The sequence below is a fragment of the Psittacula echo genome, assembly GCF_963264785.1.
Source record: "Psittacula echo genome assembly, chromosome: 22".
NCBI classification, from domain to species: Eukaryota; Metazoa; Chordata; class Aves; order Psittaciformes; family Psittacidae; genus Psittacula; species Psittacula echo.
The window spans coordinates 6,065,317-6,085,630 of record NC_137758.1 but is presented as its reverse complement, the minus strand read 5'-3'; the positions used below and the strand labels follow the sequence as shown (position 1 = coordinate 6,085,630).

General features: G+C 46.8%; 1 protein-coding gene across 4 annotated transcripts in view; it reads right to left on the bottom strand.

Moving 5' to 3' along the window:
* KCTD20 (potassium channel tetramerization domain containing 20) overlaps positions 1-20,314 on the bottom strand; it is a 30,822-nt gene that overhangs the window by 8,199 nt on the left and 2,309 nt on the right. For 3 of the 4 annotated variants that reach the window (XM_080632701.1, XM_080632700.1, XM_080632702.1), the window contains one exon: positions 511-710. In XM_080632701.1, coding sequence (XP_080488827.1) covers positions 511-661 — 151 coding nt within the window. In that variant the 5' untranslated portion in view covers positions 662-710. Of the gene's footprint in view, positions 1-510; positions 711-3,664; positions 3,764-20,314 lie in introns of those variants that run through there. The other variant, XM_080632703.1, reaches the window with a different exon arrangement.

Genomic DNA, 20,314 nt, shown 5'->3' with positions numbered 1-20,314 from the left:
ACTGCATTTTCCAACTGAGCCAGCAGTTGGATTGTGAATAAGAAAATTCCTGATGAACCATGATGTTTAATGCTCCTTGTTAAAGCAAGGAGCTTCAGTGTGTAAGAGCAGGAGCCCAAGAATTACACAAGGCCTGAAATACAGACACAGAGTCCCAGCACTGACAACTACTCTCACAGCAAAGCAGGAGCAGAAGCACACACCACACTAGATGGTGGTTGATGCTGCTCCACGGTGGGCACACAGCTCATCAGGAATGTCCAGCTACCTCCAGTTAATGTGCTCAGGAAGACAACTCAGGAGAAGCTGCAAGTTGGCCAGCGAGTGTGATGTTCTTCACCCCAAACTCTGCTGTGGACCATTGTCCTTTAGACCAACATGGCAAAGGCAGGATACGTATTCCCCATGGCCAACTGCCTTGGGATACTGGACTTTTCCCAAAACACAGCACCCCCACATAAAAACCAAAACAACCCTAAAACCCTCTCACTGCTAAGGTAAAGACATTACCCTCAGTCCTGGGGGCTGCAGCTGGGCTGTGACCTCCTAACACCACGTTACTTTCTTCTGACTCCTGGACTGCTACAGTTGTGCTCCCCACAGAACAAGTGGACTCCAGATTTCTTGGCCAGTCTGTGCCAGCAGCACAGTTCACATTCATGCTGGGCCTCCGTGACGCGAGGAGTTGGCTGCGTTTCCTAAGAGAAGAGCTAGAAGAGAAAACACCAGGTTGTTGGTTTTGGAAGAAACTCCCAGGCAATGAATCCCTGTACCTGGAACAACAAGTAAGCCTCCCAGGCTCAAAAGGTGTTTCTTCAGACACTTAACTGTGTTTCAGAAGGCTAATGATGCTGGTTGTGGCCTTATGCTTACCTAAGGCGAGGAAAATATAGCTGTTATAGTAATCAGGGGTCTATTTAATCTATAAACCTTTGCTTATTAAGAAGTAAGTCTAAAGCCACTGATGTCTTCAGAGGACATGTGTGATCCTGCAAATAGCTCCCTGGCAATTGCCTCACCTCCACACCACATCTCTCTGGATTCCCAGCACTGGCAAAATGAGCTCTGTAACATAGCTATAGTCCAAACCCCAGCATTTTCCCAGTTAACAGCTCAAGCATTGCCTCTTAACCCCTCTGAGGTCTGCAGGAGGCTCCCTGCTCCCAAATATTGCATTCTGTGGTCTTCCTTTCTTGATTCATCACCCTCCCGTCATATAGTGTTCACTCCAGTGTTTAACCCAATGTAGTCATAGAATCACAGAATGGTTGGGGTTGGAAAGGACCTTAAGATCATCCAGTTCCAACTCCCTCCCATGGGCAGGGACACTTCACACCAGAGCATGTTGCCCGACACACATGACACTTGAATCAATGCCACTCGTAACTGTTCTTTCAGCCCATGCAAAGACGTCTCTGGCCACTCTTCCCTCCCTTCTATCTCCCTACAGATCTCTTCTACTGTCTCTTTCCCTCATTCTCCCCTTGGCACTGATTTTGTCCTGCTATTGCCCTGGACAAGACACCACTCTCCTTTCTTGGCTCCATGTGTTTCCCTGTCACTCTCCCAAACACAAAACACCAATTTCCTCATTAATGAATGTTCCCAATTTCCCCCCTGCAGAACAATTGTCCTGTGTCCTTTGCTTGGCTGAATTAAGACTCCAGAGCCCACGGGTGCCATCCATGGCAGAACACTGACAGGGCTGATACAAACCAGACGCAATCCAGCAGTAACAAACCACCAAAATGCCAAATGAGAGCTGGAGAGTTTGCTGGGCAGGAAATGCTGAGGATGAAGGTTTTAATGAGCAGTTCAGTGCTGGGTTTCCAGTCAGTTACTGCCATTTCAGTCTTAATTGGAAACTTTCAAAAGGAATAACAATTCCTTCCTCTTGTCCCATCAATCCAACAGGAAGTTGCCAGCATTATCTGCATATAATATAAATGCAGTGCTTACACCTCATGCCAGGCTCATCAGAAGGAGGATTTCTGGCAGCAGCAGAACCCTGTGAAAAGCTGCTGTATTTTTTTCTTTTCCAAAGGCTGCAGCAGCAACACAAGGAGCCTACGAGGGTCATGCGAGTTCCTGCAAACTCAACAGTGTGCAGTGCATCACCATCATCCTCTCCTCTCACCCAATGCTGGACCAGAAACTCCCCTCTCCCAACACGTTCCATGCTGGTTTCTTGGACCGCTCTGGCTTGGACCCTGGAGAGGCCCTTCACCAGTTGCACCAGAAGCCCACCACACACCATGAATACTGCCTTGTGTTTGGTCACACATGAACAAATCCATCCCCTTCTGCCTGAGCAAAGGGCAACACAAAGTCGCCATGAATAAACCTGTGCAACGTTCTGCCCTCTTCTCTCATGGGACAGACCAGCAAAGAGGTCAGTGGGCAGTCCCAGGAATGATCTATGTTAATGGACAAAGGGGAATAGCTTTAACCAGAGCGGAGACTGAGATGAGCTCTTAGGCACAAGTTCTTCCCTGTGAGGGTGCTGAGGCGCTGGCCCAGGGTGCCCAGAGAAGCTGTGGCTGCCCCATCCCTGGCAGTGCTCAAGGCCAGGTTGGACACAGGGGCTTGGAGCAAGCTGCTCTAGTGGAAAGTGTCCTTGCCTGTGGCAGGGGGTGGGACTGGATGAGCTTTAAGGTCCCTTCCAACACAAACCAGTCTGTGACTTTAGGTCAAATAGCACGAAAAACGCCTACAGACTGCATTTTCACAACTATCTGGGTGTGATGAACGTTGCCATGCCTGTTCATCACCTTAAACTTTGAAGCAAACACATGCACAGCTCCAGAGACTGTGTGCCATTCAGCAGAGTCCTCTACTACAACATCTCAGAAACTACCTGTAGAACTACCATCTATATGTCTTGTAGCTTCACACGAGCTACAAGACATGAATTTCCCCTGATCATCCCCCCCAATCCCCTTTTCTGCTTAATCTGTTAAGCAAGATTTTAGGACAAAAAGCCTCAACTGTTTGACATTTTTCTCCTCATTCTTTCCTGTTACATTAAGTTCAGCACCAGTGAAAGGTGCTAAAAGCTGCAGTGATAGAAAGATGCAGAAACACAGATGCTCTTTGCAATAGTGGTGGCTCTGATCAGCATCAGATCCGAGTTTCCTCATTAAATCTACAGGAAGCCCTGCTGATAACCTGCCTTGGGCCAGCCTAATGCTATTTCCCTGTTCCCTCTTGGCATGCCCAAATCCTACACATTATGTGTCGGCAGAATTGAGGTAAATGAGTAAGGATTCCTTTAGCACAGCTGGCTGGGACAATACAGATCCAAACTAGTCATTTTTCATGACAAATACACTGCAATCATACATACAATGCAGTAGGGAAACCAGTACATGAAGACTTCAGAAGGTTCTACTCATGCCTGACCAGCTTACAAATGTCCAGGTTTCTTTTCATGCCCAGGATCAAGGTGCGCTACCCATAGTGAGAATAAATACCTATAAATAATAATTAGCACTATTCATCTTCATACAAATATGAGCTGCTCCTTCCTCCTGGCAGCCCTGGGGAGCACTGCAGGGAAGTCTTTTAGGAGAGAAGGACACTGAGAAACATCATTTTCAGGACTAGCCAGAGCATCAGGCTCAGTGTTACACTGACTTGCAGCACGTTCACTCCTCGAGCTCACCAGCAATTACCCCGTGGTTAGCAGGACAAACGCAAGCAGGTTCCCATCTTCTTTTGAGGTGTGTTTCCATGCACGTTTCTACCCTCTGGTAAGCATCAATTGGCTGGTACCACAGAACTGATTATGAGCAACCCCACTTCTTAGCTCACTTGTCAGGTGCTTGTTTGGATGCTCAGATCCTGAAGAAGCAGGTAGGGACCAGTCTGAGCTGAAGACTCAGGATTTGTGGGCAGCTGGATTTTGGGAGCTGGGGAGTAACAGAAGCCCAATGTCATGCTCAGCACCAAAGCTCAGAGAAAGAGCTCCTGAAAAGGCTGGGATTTAAAAGGAAATCAGTGTCACAGTCAGAAATCAAACCTCACATCTGACTCTGGATGTTGGCTCTGCCTAACTTGGAGCACATGGGTCCCTTCTCCCTCCAGAACATGACATTAAGAATAAGCCATGCAACTGAAGCAGCATCTCTGCTCCCCAACCCACGTGCTGATGGTCACAGTGAAGTCATCTTTATTTGAACTTGTTTTGAGCCAACACTTTTGCTGAGAGAAAAACAGGGAAGTGAGGTTGCTTTTCTAAACACAAAAGGAGACAGTTTTATTTAGCAACATCCTTGGCACAACCGCTTCCTGCTACAAACCTTTTGCAGAGATAGAGAGGCTGAGCCTTGTTCTATGCAACTCTTAAGAAAGAAGGAATTGTACTGGGATATCTTTAGCACATTATCCTTCCCCACCCTAAGGAATCCAAGGCTCATCCAAGCTTCCCAAGGTATAACAGTCATTGCCTGGCTACCGGAAGGAACCAAACGGCTTAACTTGCAGACCATGACCACTACATCAGTGATGTGTGTGTAGAGGAAACACTCCAACACAGCTGGAGAAAACCCCTTTAAATGCAGGGCATTTTATGGAGCAAAAGGTAACAAAAGTATCTCAGACTTGCAGGTTTCTGACTCTCGTGTTACTTGTTCCTTATTATCCTTACCCTTGGGATTTTGTATTAAGAGCCATTATAAACTATTTCAGGTATCCAGGTTCAAGAACTTCAAAGAAATGTCAAAAAAAAAAAAAAAATCATAAAAATCTAAGGTGTTGAAATCCACTGAAGAGTAAAGCCTTTTCCTGTAACATCTGACTGCTTATGCACTGCTTCACTGGCATCCAGCACAGAATCCCAGACTGGTTTGGGATGAAGGAACCTTAAGCTCATCCAGTTCCAACCCACTGCCACAGGCAGGGACACCTTCCACTAGAGCAGCTTGCTCCAAGCCCCTGTGTCCAACCTGGCCTTGAACACTGCCAGGGATGGGGCAGCCACAGCTTCTCTGGGCACCCTGTGCCAGCGCCTCAGCACCCTCACAGGGAAGAGCTTCTGCCTCAGATCCAACCTGAACTTCTCCCGTTTCAGTTTGAACCCCTTGTCCTGTTGCTACAGTCCCTGATGAAGAGTCCCTCTCCAGCATGACAAGGAGGAAGTGGTAAGAGAGTAAAAATAGTAGAAGTAGTGACCTTACTTCACCGCTGGGTTTGTGAGTAGCAAGGAACAACCTGCACTGAGTGAGCAAATCAGAGTTACTGATCCTTCCCTCTGCTTGAACCACGGCGTAACCGCAAGGACTTAAATAAAACTCCAAACAACTCCTTTCCAAGGTGACAACATTGCTTTAAACCTCCAAACTCATTCCCATGTCCAATTATTTTCAGAAATGTGAGTAAGCAGGAAACACGCATCCACAGGGTGTGCCTGACCTGATTCTGCAGTCAGACACTCCAGAACAAGATGTGCTTCTACTATAACTGCATGCAACCAAGAAAAGTTTGGAATTACTTTAATTTCTGTTGTGGCTTAACCCTAGATGGCAACTGAGCCCCCCAGAGTCACTTGTTCACTCCCCAGTGGGATGGGGGAGAGAACTGAAGAGAAACTGGAGGACAAGGGGGAATGGCAGACAGAGGGGAGATTGAGCTGAGCTCTTAGGCACAAGTTCTTCCCTGTGAGGGTGCTGAGGCGCTGGCACAGGGTGCCCAGAGAAGCTGTGGCTGCCCCATCCCTGGCAGTGTTCAAGGCCAGGTTGGACACAGGGGCTTGGAGCAAGCTGCTCCAGTGGAAGGTGTCCCTGCCCGTGGCAGGGGTTGGAGCTGGAGGAGCTTTAAGGTCCCTTCCAACACAAACCAGTCTGGGATTCTACGAATTCCACAGAAAACAGCAGGTTCATTCCCACACCTTGGGAGTCCCTGAAGACTATAAAAAATAAATGGGAAAATTATGGAAAGGAAACAGCCCAGAAGGCACTGGATAGACCCTGCTGTGCTGCACCTACGATAGGCATGACATAGCCTCCCATCGCACCCTCTGCTTTGGTCACCTCTGCATTCCCAGAGGGAAAACAGCCCCATTAGGAAATTGGAAAACACAAAATAAGCCTAAAGGTGCCTATTAAAACACATGTTCAGTATAAATTGTATAAAACTCCAAGTTTAAAACACAAGAAGCTGCCTTTCCCTTTACAAGTTGCTTGGAGCAAACACAAGCCCATTGATTCTCTGTCAAGTGATAGGCTCACACTTGTCAGTACTGCAGCTCACAGCAGAGGAAGGGCACCTCTAAGGCACTGACACATCCAGCTTTTAGTTCCTGCTCCCTGCTTTTGGCCAAATTCCACAGTCTCCAAACATTTCAGGATTCCAAGGGTCTCTCATTCATTAGCAGCTGCTTTGATTTGGGTTTTTTCAAGCATTTTTCCAGTTGTTAAGTGCAATGTGGCTCCTTGCTTACTCTTCTCTGTAAGTCTTGTCTCAGAGCTCAGTTTGTATTCTCTCGCAGGCAGCAAGGGGCCATGTGTGACACCTCACATGAGCAGGGAAGCCGGTGTCACCAGCCTGCCCCGGGCACATGCAGCTTCTGCCACAAGGGTCTGAGACCAGGCATTGCCCCGCGCAGCCGCATCCCACCTCAAGCTGCACCAGGGCAGGTTTAGATGGAGCTGAGGAACAATTCCTGCCCCAGAGGGTGCTCAGGCATTGGAACAGGCTGCCCAGGGCAGGGCTGCAGTCACCGTCCCTGCAAGGGTTCACACCCCGTGGAGACGAGGCCTCAGTGCCATGGGTTAGGGGTGGCCTTGGCAGTGCTGGGGTAAGGGCTGGACACAATGAGCTGAAAGGGCTTTTCCAACCTGGTTGATTCTGTGATCAGACAAGAGATGCTCAAGGCAACGTGAGACTTGGCAGGTCTGAGGTTGGCCATGCACTGGCACCTCCACATCTGCCTGTGCCACAGGAGAATACCTCAGAAGTGCCATCACCCAGATTGCATCAGGTACAAAACCCACCCAGAGCCTTTAACATGCTTCTCTCATACCTAAAAATGATCATTCCATTTTCTGAACATGGACATAACCAGACAACAAGAGTAATTTATAGACTGAACTGGCACAGGCATATTAGAACAGGCTCTTCCCTTGTTCTATCAATATAAGGAAGATTCATTTTCCATTTGGCTTCAAATCATAGCTGGAAAATACTGTCCAGCAGGCCTGATGCAATGCAGGACAGCCTGTGGAGCCTGGCAAGAGACAGCAAGGAGGCTGATGAAATGCTCGAGCGTTTGCTCCTATTCTGTGCATAGAGCTTCACTGTAAGCAGGGTTTACAGATCTGCTTGTTGACTTGAGCCTTAAAAATCCGTATTCCTCAAACTCAATTCAAACCTACTGTGTTTGGTTTGTATGGCTCAACACTGCCCAGCCCCACCCTGACGTAAGACTCATGGCTCAGCAGGTCCTCATGTAACTGTCTGTGCCTGGGTCATGTGCTGAAAGCTCCCACCACTGCTGACAGCACTGCCCCACACTCACAGCATCATTTCCTTTGCCAACTTATAATCACCAAGACCAATACATGGCAAAAAATCATTGAGATCTATTAACTTGAAGAAACTTATTACAGGATTATCCAAAGCAGGAGGGTTATACTGTGGCAGCCTCATCAACTGGAATCAATGATGACCATCTAATAATGTGCATCCTACCACTGAATGTCTCAGAGGGGAACAAAATCTTTGAGTAACGCAAGAGGTTAAAGCTTTGCTGGGGCTATTTCCTTCCATGTAAGGCTCAAGGCACTAATGTTAAAGAGCACAATCAAGAAACATCTAAAGGCTATTCTCACTATTCACACTATGGGGTTAAAGACAGTCATCTGAAAAATTATAGTTCTTATATCTGATCCTCATAAAGAGCTGTTTAACACTAAAGTAACAGCAGCTTTGCTGGTACTGTCTGATTAAATTCAATCAGCAATTTAAATAAAGCCTGGAGAAGAGAAGGCTCCTGAAGGGGAGACCTTAGAGCAGCTCCAGTGCCTAAAGGGGCTGCAGGAAACCTGGAGAGGGGCTTGGGACAAGGGCCTGTAGGGACAGGCCAAGGGGAATGGCTTTAACCTGCCAGAGGGGAGACTGAGATGAGCTCTTAGGCAGAAGCTCTTCCCTGTGAGGGTGCTGAGGCGCTGGCCCAGGGTGCCCAGAGGAGCTGTGGCTGCCCCATCCCTGGCAGTGTTCAAGGCCAGGTTGGACACAGGGGCTTGGAGCAAGCTGCTCCAGTGGAAGGGGTCCCTGGCTGTGGCAGGGGTTGGAGCTGGGTGAACTTTAAGGTCCCTTCCAACACAAACCAGTCTGTGACTCTATACTCACACAGAACACCTGGCTCATTCCTAGGCAGAGAGATGGATGCAAATCTGATCAGGGTAAGGGGAAAATTGCCAAAAGATGAGCTGTTTCAAATACAAGCAGAATATTCTTCTCTAGAGACAGAAAAAACAAATGTCCTCCTCAAACCCACAGAATTCTGAGCTAAATAAAGTGTTAAGCCAGGTGACACCCATGAGTTACACTTTGTCTTCACCAGCCTTAGATTAAGCTACAAATACTTATACCTAAAAGACTGTACCAGAAGCAACAGCAGCAGACAACGGGGTTGTGCCCTGTGTCCTCTTTCCATTTCCTGCAAAACTACTTAAAAACCTTTCAGAAGAACAATAAATGTTTCAAAGTCTAAAAGCAAGACCCACTTTAGCTCTTTAGATATAAAAAGGCTATTTTCTTTCACAATTTTTCTTCTTAAGCAGTTAAATTTAACTTGGGTTTCAAATTCACACCATTCCAATTCCAACTCCTCCAGGTACACACTAAATGCAACTTCTCAATTCTAAGCTATACAAAAAAGGACAAGTGTTTCTGACAAAGCTCCAAGTCTGATTTACCTGCACCTATCAGAACTTCCAGACAAGAAATAATCACTCCCATTTCCTACTGTAACCCTGAAGCAAACCCTGTGCAAACAGCCCCTTTCAAACAGCACAGCTCTTACTTACTGGCGGCTCATACGTCCTCTGTGCTACAAGCACCAGCAGCCCCAAATCCGCCTGCAGGACAGGGAAGCACCAAGTCACAGCAGAGCTGCCCAGTTTGAACTGTTTGTGCCCGATGGTCACTCCCCCAACGCCTGATTCATGTAAATGTTTCAGCTTAAAAGTCTCCACTCCCCCCCCCTCCAGCTGATTCATGAACTGTTTGAATATACAAACCTGAAATAGTCTTATTTTAAGCCTCCTCTTTTCCCGCAAAAGTCCCCTCAAAATCTCTCTTTTCCCCCAGATTCCTGGTTCAGCCTGTTTTGGACAGAGCCTTGGAGCAACCTGCTCTAGTGGAAGGTGTCCCTGTCCGTGTCAGAGGGTTGGAACCAGATAATCTGAAGGTCCTTTCCACTCCAAACCACTCTGTGATTCTATGAACTACGTGGCAGACAAGGCATAGTGTTATCAAACCCTTGATGCTCTACGGTCAAAGACATCCACCCATTGCACATCCCTCACACAGGCAGAAAGGAATGAACTGCCAGGATTTCTAGTATGTACATAACCATGTGCATGTGGATTCCCAAATCCAGAAGATCCTGGACTTGGGCCCAAAGAAATTTACAGTAACTGAGGATAAAATGAGTTACTTTGACATGCCAGTGCCTGTGTGATGCATTGCTACTGAGCCCAGTAAGAAGGACCACATTTGCTCCATGCTCCTATACATCACACCAGAGATGTGACCCTCTCTCAGTTCAAGTAATAGATCAATCTACTCTGTTGTTCTTAATGCTCTCCCCCTAAGAGGTATCTGGCTTGCTTAAACACAATTTCATGGAACAGGACTAAATATATCCCAGATCATCAGTAAGACAGAATTTTTAATGCAAATAGAACCTGAATAAGTAGGAAACTCTTTTCATCCTGACTCAAGCCTGTGATAAAGCATCTGTGCCTGTGTGCTGGCAAGTTATGCTGAACAATGCAAAGAACCTGAACAGCTTAATATGCCTTAAGAGGTATCTTACTTCAAACCAAACCAAACAATGCAACTATCATGTTATGTTGGATATCACATCACTAACGTACAAACTCATGTTTGCACTATACATATGTACCACATATTGCAAGCACTACCTGTGGCTTGGAAACAAGCTTTTAATTCCTTTAATGCTCAATTATCCGGTGTGTCTGGATACAATAAAGAGATTGGGGGGGATGTAAAGGAAGAGCAACACCCTCTAATCACTGAGGCACATTGTCTCACACAGGGGGAGGCAGGCTGCCACCATTCAGGACCATGCAAAGCTCCCCAGAGCACACAGCGCTCAAGCTGAAGGCAGCACGCCCGGTAGACCATGAACCCCCAAACTGAGCAAGGAGCAGAGAGCAGGGGACAAAGGAACACTTCAGCTCACACTTGAGGGGCTCAACACCAGACATCCCTCCTGTCGGCTTCACCACAGTGGTCTCAGGACAGGCAGTTTCCCAAGGCCAGTCTTCAGAGCCACTTTTGCCACCACCACCTGCAATTATGGCCTGCAACACAGCATCCCAGCACCTACACCCAGACTGCAGCACCATAAAGGCTCAATAAACCATTCTGTTTGTTTTCAGCACAAAAACCATCCAGTGCGGATACTCTTGAGACGAGGATCAGTGTATTAATCAGTGTATTTTTGAAGTACGTAAGAGTTTTAATACAAGTAGATTACTTTACAGCAGAATACCAGTAGAGAGAAACATTCAGATCAAACTAAAATTCCTCTTTCACTGAGCTTTTCATCTCCTACAAATCACCAGTTGGTGTTTCACCCATAGCAGAAAGCACTTAACTTGCTTTGACTCTTATTTTAGAAAGGCCATGAGCAGCTTCAAACTCCACCTTCCTCCTCTGGAAGGGATCCCAATAAGTAACTGCTCCCTCATTCCCAACTCCAACTGCCATCCATTTTTAACCAATTGCATAGCTTTCCACACTGCTGCCAACAATAGATTTTTGAAAGTTGAATGTGGTCACAGTAGCTGTTCACCAGAGAGATTTCAGAATAACAGTTACACAACATCACAAAACCAGCTGCAAACTGCTTGATGAAATGCAATTACATTTGAAAGTAAATATTCCAGTTTTGAAAAGGCATCTGTGCTATGGTCAGGAGGAGCTCAGCACTAACTGAGGTACCCGAATAATCATAGACTGCTTTGGGTTGAAGGGAGCTTAAAGCTCATCCAGTTCCAACCCCTGCCACGGGCAGGGACACCTTCCACTGGAGCAGCTTGCTCCAAGCCCCTGTGTCCAACCTGGCCTTGAACACTGCCAGGGATGGGGCAGCCACAGCTTCTCTGGGCACCCTGGGCCAGCGCCTCAGCACCCTCACAGGGAAGAGCTTCTGCCTTAGATCCAACCTGAACTTCCCCTGTTTCAGTTTGAACCCATCACCCCTTGTCCTCTCACTACAGTCCCTGATGAAGAGTCCCTCTCCATCATCCTTGTAGCCCTCTTCAGACACTGGAAGCTGCTCTGAGATCTCCATGCAGCTTCTCCTCCCCAGGCTGAACAAGCCCAGCTCTCTGAGCCTGTCTCCATACAGGAGCTGCTCCAGGCCCTGGTCATCCTTGTGGCCTCCTCTGGCCTTGCTCTGATAGCTCCATGTTCTTCTTACACTGGGCACACCAGAACTGCACACAGTGCTGCAAGTGGGGTCACACGAGAAAATAAGCTCTGATCTCCCCTGACGCCTCTGCCCTGGGGCTCAGCTGCCACTGATGACAGGTCTGGTTGCAGTCTGTCCCGTCTGGAAGAGCAGAACCAGGCTTGGTAACACTCAGGTGTCATAACCCAGCACAAGAGATCTTTACCTCACTTTGGTAGGAGACAGGTTGGCACCAGATCTCTGCTGGGGGATTATCTGACATCCCCATTGCTGTATCTCACCACAAGGCACCAGGGTGAGGTGCTGGAAGCGGGGTCAGATAAAGCCACCAGAGCTACAGCTTAGCTGCCCAGGTGAAGGGCTGAGATGAGCTGCGGGACAAGCAGGGTAAAGCTGATCCACACTTGCTGCAGAATCAGCTGCACTGCTCCGAATCAAGTTGTTTAATTCACATTAAGATCCAGACAACAACAAAAAGCAAAGCAAACATAAGCCTACCTTTTAGAGGGCAGCCTCATGAGTAAACTCTGCAAGTAACACTGAAGCAACACAAAAGCCACACAAACCCAAGTGTTTTATTTCGCACACTGCACCTCTTCAGGAAAACACATCTTGATTTATTTTTAGGGAGGCAAAAGCAGGGGCTAAAATGTCCCGTTGGTGAGGCCACCCATTGGCACTCTCAGTTCGCGTCAGCACAGAACCTGAGACCTTATTTTCAAGAACTGAAAACCACGTTGCTCAAAGTTTCAAAATAACTCAGGTTTAGGATGGTACCTTGGCAAGAGTTAAAGTTCCTCCCGAGCTGTTTATACGTGTGGGTAAACAGTTCAGATGCCAAGCACAGCTCTAACACTTTCTAAGTATATTTCATAACATTCTTTCTTCTGTGACTAATACTTCTTCCACAAAAACATACCTGGCTGTGTCACGTTTCTGCAGAATGAGGCAGGAACCAGAGCCACATGTTGTGGAAGTTTAAAGAAAGGGAAAATACCACTTAAAAATACAACACAGAAAAAGCAGAGATAATGCTTATGTCAACACATGCACCGAGGTGTTTGTGCAGGGGTAAGGTGCCCATTTGGGCACTGAGTAAGGTGGCTCTTAAAAGGGGAAGTTCTAAGATGCAAATGTATTCCAGACCAGTCCACTGCAGCTCATTTGTAAGTTCATGAGCAATTCTGGCCAAAACTGCAGCTGCTTTCATGGTTATCTCAAAGACAACAAGCAGAAGAAAGGCCAGGATTTGTTACAATTGATCTATTTCAAGGGAATTGTCCTCAAAGGCTGTCCTTGGGAGGAATATTCAGCTGTTTTGCTAAATAATCCAAGAGATTCATAAAGAAACTAACATATGCCAGTAGTGGACCTTATCCATGCGTTTAATAAATCCTTAACAAGAAGTGGAGTCTTACTGCAGGGCCTAAAAGGGTCTATTAATGTACAAAGCAGCTCTCTCTAAGCCCAGGATTTCAATTCAATCCTGATCAGATGTGACCAAAACTGTGACATTTTAGAGCTCTCACCGTGGACTGCATGAAACAAGTTTGCTATTGTCAGTCTGGCTGCCAACTAAAGACACTTCCAAGAAACCACCAGCACCAAGCGAACCTCTCAGTGGTAAATCTGGACCAGAACTCACGTGGGCAGAAGCCTCAGCACACTCAACACCAGTGGGGGATGCTGCTTCCAGCCTCATCTGTGGGCCACGGCTGGGGTGCTGGTGTGTTCATGTCAGGGCTCACCACTGTCAATCTCCAGCCTCCAGACAGCCTCACCACTGTCAATCACCACCCCAATCTCCAGAACCCCAGGGGTTCTGTTTTGAGTTGACAGTCTCCTAACTAAAGATAGCTCTAAGTGTCAGCACCACACAGGGTGAGAGACTGGAAGAGAGTCTATTTTGTGCATTAATAATAGTTTCATCTTTCAGAAATGCAGCAATTCTACTGTACAAGTGGTAAAATGGCATTTCCTGCAGCTGTCCACAACACCTTTAAAATGGTCTTGGAATGACTTAACAGCACAAAGTAAAGACACAGATGCCCCAGCCATGGCGTATTAACCAGTTTCCTCAAAACAATTTAGATTCAAAAACAGCTTTTAAAAGGAGAGGCTCATCCCATGATCTTGGCAAAGAACATGCTGTTATAGGAACATCTGACAGACAGGGTACCATTTAAATATAGCACAGCCTGAGTGCACCAAGGTCTCTATAGCTTTAGAATTACCAGTAAACAGAAATCCAGCTTCCCCTGGCTCAGCCACCACGAGAACGGACAGAATTAGACTGGATTCACTTTAGTATCTTACACAGCATATTCAAAGCCAACCATCTCAAACCCAGCTGTTTATCACAGCTCCCCAAGCCTGACAGCAAACCTGCATCTGAACATAGCTCCTCATTAGCAAGTATCTTCATTTAGGTCTTTTTGAAAGCCACAGCATCCAGCCCTGCGAGGGGACTGCACCTCCAGCAGTTGGGAGCAGTGACACTGACCTGAGTCACAATAGGCTTCACACTGCTCTGCATGTATGACGACAACAGCCTCACCTGTATGTTTGAAAACAGACCCATTGCTGCAGGGAGGGGGGTAGCCCCACGCTCAGGAATCCCAGACTGGTTGTAGTTGCAACGTACCTTAAAGCTCCTCCAGTTCCAACCCCCTGCCACAGGCAGGGACCCCTTCCACTACAGCAGCTTGCTCCAAGCCCCTGTGTCCAACCTGGCCTTGAGCACTGCCAGGGATGGGGCAGCCACAGCTTCTCTGGGCACCCTGGGCCAGCGCCTCAGCACCCTCACAGGGAAGAGCTTCTGCCTAAGAGCTCATCTCAGTCTCCCCTCGGGCAGGTTAAAGCCATTCCCCTTGGCCTGGCCCTACAGGCCCTTGTCCAAAGCCCCTCTCCAGGTTTCCTGCAGCCCCTTTAGGCACTGGAGCTGCTCTAAGGTCTCCCCTTAAGGAACCTTCTCTTCTCCAGGCTGCCCCAGCCCAGCTCTCTCAGCCTGGCTCCAGAGCAGAGCTGCTCCAGCCCTCGCAGCATCTTTGTCAGGAAACAGGGAACTCTTCTGGGAGGTGAGAAAGCTCCTGTTCCACCTGCAGCTCACATGTGCCCAGGAAAGACTCATGATCAATATTCTTCTCCATTAGTACAGCATTCAAATCAATGGCTTTCGATCATACTCAAAAAAGAAAGGTTTAAATTGCTGTGCAGCCTAATCCACAGATAAGCAGAATTAAGCTGAAACCTGTCTAGTCTAAAATTACTCAGACATTACACAGGGTAAGAAAGGATCTCATAGAAACTATGGATATGAACAAAACCATCAGATTTTAAGGTGCTTTATACTAAAGCTGAAGTGTTTCACAAATCTCCCTGAATCATCTGAGCTGGAGATCCCTGGAGGACATTATGATTCTTCATATTTGCAAGTTGGACTGCCTGAAAGGAAGAACAACAAAGTAGATCCTATAGAAAACAGCTCATAGAAGAAAAAAAAACATTGTGCACATATATTAGAGAAAGTCCATAGATTTAACAAATCAAATTGTAACAGCAAATTGGCACTTTTTGACATTTAAATAACCAATATTTCTTTTCTATTCCTGAACAAAGTTACAAGAAATTAAGCAACTTTTGAAACCTCTGAGGATTCCTTACTCAGCATACGCAGTAAAGTCTTTTCCTAACTCCCCTATTTGTATGAAGGGCCTTTGCCATCATAAACTTCCACCTTCCAAGCCTGTATCAGTCAGTCACCCCAATCAAGTGACTTCTCTACATGCAACAGACTACAGGGAGGTTTGCGAGTGCTGTCACAACTTTTATGTCAATGGATTACGGAGCTCATTCATAACTCCCAACTGCAGCAGCAGATAACACTCCAGGCAGACGTCACCTTCTCTGTGGCTAGAGATTGTGCAATGCCATGTTTAATCCACTCACCCAGAGGAAGAAGACATGAGCTAGTTTTCACGTCAGTTAAGGCTTGCTTGTCCTGTTTCTCTCTGGTATGTGTCCCAGTTATGTGGAACTGGCAGACAGTATTAACTGCACATGAACAGAGACCTGTAAAATCAACCCTATCCATCAGGGACTACAGTGACAGGACAAGATGTGATGGGTTCAAACTGAAACAGGGTAAGTTCAGGTTTGATATAAGGAAGTTCTTTCCTGTGAGAGTGCTGAGGTGCTGGCCCAGGGTGCCCAGAGAAGCTGTGGCTGCCCCATCCCTGGCAGTGTTCAAGGCCAGGTTGGACACAGGGGCTTGGAGCAAGCTGCTCCAGTGGAAGGTGTCCCTGCCCGTGGCAGGAGGTTGAAACTGGATGAGCTTTAAGGTCCCTTCAACACAAACCATTCTGGGATTCTGTGACTCAGCTTATTTCCAGTTCTACCAGAAACTTTGTTGCTGCCACCGCTACAACACAGCAGCTGCAAAGAGTTTCTCTCTTCCTGCCTTTTCCTGCTCACCTCTTTTATGGACATTTCACTGTATTTTCTCCAAGTTACCAGAACACCTCAGGTGAGAACTGCTGTCCTTCAAGTTAGAAACCAGACAGCACTTAGAGAAAAACATGTCAATGATTATTAAACTGTGAAAATCATTGAAGCTGGGGTATGTGCTTAATCACAAGTTAACAGGACATCCTCCAGCATCATGTGGACTGACGGACTGGTATCAGGAAACATGATGCCCATGGCAGGCGGTTAGAACTGGATGATCTTAAAGTTCTTTTCAACCCAAAGTATTCTGTGATTCTATGATTAGCTGTAGTCCCAGCAGAGTGAGCCATGTGGCTGGACTCCAAGAGACCCAGGATGCTTCCTAGATCCAGAACTGTACTTATTGAGGAAACCACCTTTTATTAAGCATGGCCTCATTCTTTTTGCTTTCCTCATCTGTTTTTCAAAGCCACGTTGCTGAAACATCACACTCAAGCAGCATTACCTGGCAGCAGCAATCAATGATTACAGCCCATGTCTTATTGCTCTCACAGAGCTGGCTGCCAGGGGACTTACATGTTCTCACACTGCTCATGTGACAAGTATCACGCACAAGGTTCAGTTCTGCTGTTTTCTGGCTGCCAACCTCTGCTTCCTTCTGAGAACTCTCTGATTCAATGCACTAAACCACTACAGCCCAAAACATGGGGCAGGGACATAACACTATTTCATGAGAGGTAGTGGGTAGCTGCATTCACTCCCCAGTTCTTGCAATACACACTTTAGACACTGAAAGTATGACTAAGAAATTTTAACCATAGAATGGTTTGGGTTGGAAAGCACCTTAAGCTCATCCAGTTCCAACCCCCTGCCACAGGCAGGAATGCCTCAGCCTAGACCATGCCACCCAAGGCTCTGTCCAGCCTGGCCTTAAACACTGCCAGGGATGGGGCAGCCACAGCTTCTCTGGGCACCCTGTGCCAGCGCCTCAGCACCCCCACAGGCAAGAACTTCTTCCTTACATCTAACCTGAACTTTCCCTGTTTCAGTTTAAACTCTACACCCCTTTCCTATAGCTACAGTCCCTGATGAAAGTCCCTTTCCAGCATCCTTGTAGCTCCCTTTAGGAACTGGAAGCTGCTCTAAAGTCTCCACGCAGCTTCGCTTCTCCAGGCTTATCTGTCCACAAATTACAGAAGCAAATCTGACACACAAAAAGCTGTGCTCTCATGTATCTATAAAGACAGAGATTCAATTTCCTTTACCCCCCCTCCTTTTTTTTTTTTGCTTCTTTTGGCTATTCCAGTATTGAATGCCAGGCAGTTTTTATCCTTACAGTAAACTGTGACTAGTTCTCCGGTCATTGACAGTGGGATTCATACGATCTGCTCCAATTTATAGGTCACTAGGGTGTTACTATATTTGTCTGCTCAGCAGCAAAACTGATGCAATGACTGACCATTCCCAAACTCAGGAGCAATCAGTGGATTAACACCACTTTCAATAGCTGGACATAACACATATGGGGTTGTTCTGAGTGCAAAAGCCAGGGGAGAAACAATCCCAATCATTGCAGATGGAATTACTGAACACTGAACTGCAGTGACTATAGCCCAGGTTCAATGCTGCTTCTAAGAATAACAGCCATTGATTTTAGTTCCCAATTTCAGACTTGCACTTGTGAAACAAATGCCCTTCAAAAGTCCTCTGACAAAGGGAGCCAGAAAAACACCCAGACCAGCAAACAGCCTCTGCTCAGGCCAGGGGACACATCACAACTGCAAGTTAGACCTGCAACAAGAGACAGGAGGAGAAACAGCCATGAAAGCTGATGAAATGAAACCTAGGGAAGGCAAGCGCCAGGACTTCAGTTACTTACACCATCTGTAATTGTTTCTCCTCAAGCACGCCCATATGAAGGCTCACTTTGCCTCTGAGGTTCTGCTACATTACACCCAGCCTAGTTCCATCACCAGTTTGCAGTAGGGGAATCCCAGTCACCAGTTCCATGAGTCCAGACTAACACTATCCTGGTAAAAAAATAATCTCCTTGCCACTTCTAGACCTGAGACTACAGGATATATTCCTCACCTCTGTACTCCTACTGTAACCCCATTCTCTGGAAAGCTGCATATCCTTCAACCCATTGCCCCTTGGCCTCTCCTCCTGTCATGTACAGACACATCCAAGGCTCCATCTTAGCTGTGAGCTGCCTGAGCCTCCCTGGGGAGCACTTTCTATTTACTTTCTACTAAGCAATTAAAAAATCAAGAGACCCTTTAGGCAGCTGCAGTGGCCTTTATCAGCATTTTTCCTGTCAAGAGCGAGCTCCTTACCCACTGACTCCTCTGGGATCTCTCTGCAGAGTGCAGCAGCTCCAGAGCACATTCCCAAGTGTCAGGGAGAATCACTTTGCATTTGTCAGACAGGATTTTACTTTCTAGCAGGAGGTAATGTCTGACACTGGCATTGGCAGGAACACGGAACCAAGAGCCTGCCCAGGTACGTGCTGTTGCAGGCAGCTCTCCTCTCAGTGCTCTGGCTGCCGAATCAGCCTCCCAGCACAAAGGCACTGTCGTAACAGCACTGCAATGTGTGATGCAATTATTAATACAGAACCTCATCTGCCTACTCCTTGGCCAATATTCCTTTATGGTCACAGCTTCTGGCAAAAGGGGACAAAGGTGGTGGTATAATTGCTATACAGTATGAAGTCTGACAGCAAACTCATTACAAAGGGTGAAGTAAATAATAATAATAAAAAAAAATTATCTGTCTTTACACCTGAATTTTCTACTTTGGACTTTCCAGGTATTTAAAGTGGAGTTAAAAGCACTGCTTTTTAACAGTATTATACTGATTCCTTTAACTACACTGTGAACTAAACACTTAGCTGCCTGTCATGGGCACACAGAATGAGTTCAAGATGAGGTCGAGTGACAAACACATCCCAGCATGCCCCATATTTTGCTGAAAGCCTCAATTAATAAACCCAGATGTGATTGTTACTTCTCATGACCTGTACAGACAGACTGACTCACCACATAAAAACCAGGCTTACAATAGCCTGACCAGAAGACTTAAAGCAGGTGTGGTTATGAAACCTCCTGGATGCTGCGAAGGCTGAACGTTGAGATGTGAAGGCACCTCAAAAAGACTGAAGGAAGATCGGATTTATGATCTATATATAGGATGAAATATAACAAGGGGAAGTGTAGAGTGTTACATCTGGGTAGGAACAACCCCAGGTTCCAGTACAGGTTGGGGAATAACCTATTAGAGAGCACTGAAGGGGAAAGGGACCTGGGGGTCCTGGTTGACAGGAGGATGACCATGAGCCAGCATTGTGCCCTTGTGGCCAGGAAGGCCAAGGGCATCCTGGGGTGTATTAGAAGGGGGGTGGTCAGTAGGTCAAGAGAGGTTCTCCTTCCTCTCTACTCTGCCCTGGTGAGACCACATCTGGAATATTGTGTCCAGTTCTGGTCCCCTCAGTTCAAGAAGGACAGGGAACTGCTGGAGAGAGTCCAGCGCAGGGCGACAAAGATGGTTAAGGGAGTGGAGCATCTCCCTTATGAGGAAAGGCTGAGGGAGCTGGGTCTCTTTAGTTTGGAAAAGAGGAGACTGAGGGGTGACCTCATTAATGTTTATAAATATATAAAGGGTGAGCGTCACGAGGATGGAGCCAGGCTCTTCTCAGTGACAACCAATGGTAAGATGAGGGGTAATGGGCTCAAACTGGAACACAAGAGGTTCCACTTAAACTTGAGAAGAAACTTCTTCTCAGTGAGGGTGACGGAACACTGGAACAGGCTGCCTAGGGGGGTTGTGGAGTCTCCTTCTGTGGAGACATTCAAAACCCGCCTGGACACATTCCTGTGTAACCTCATCTAGGTTAATCTAGGTTAATCTATCTGCTACGGCAGGGGGATTGGACTAGATGATCTTTTGAGGTCCCTTCCAATTCCTAATGTTCTGTGATTCTGTGATCAAATCAGCTGAAGTAAGAGGGTTTATCAGTTCTGATGGTTAAAAATACTTTAGGGAAGGAAACAAAGATTACTGCTGTGTATAACTCAGGTAAGGCCATGTCTGCAGCACAGGAAAATAAAGTGTAACATTGAGTTATTTTATACTGGACACATCCAACAAACCCAGTCACATCCACATGGATCTCAGATGATACATCTCTGTTAGCACAAT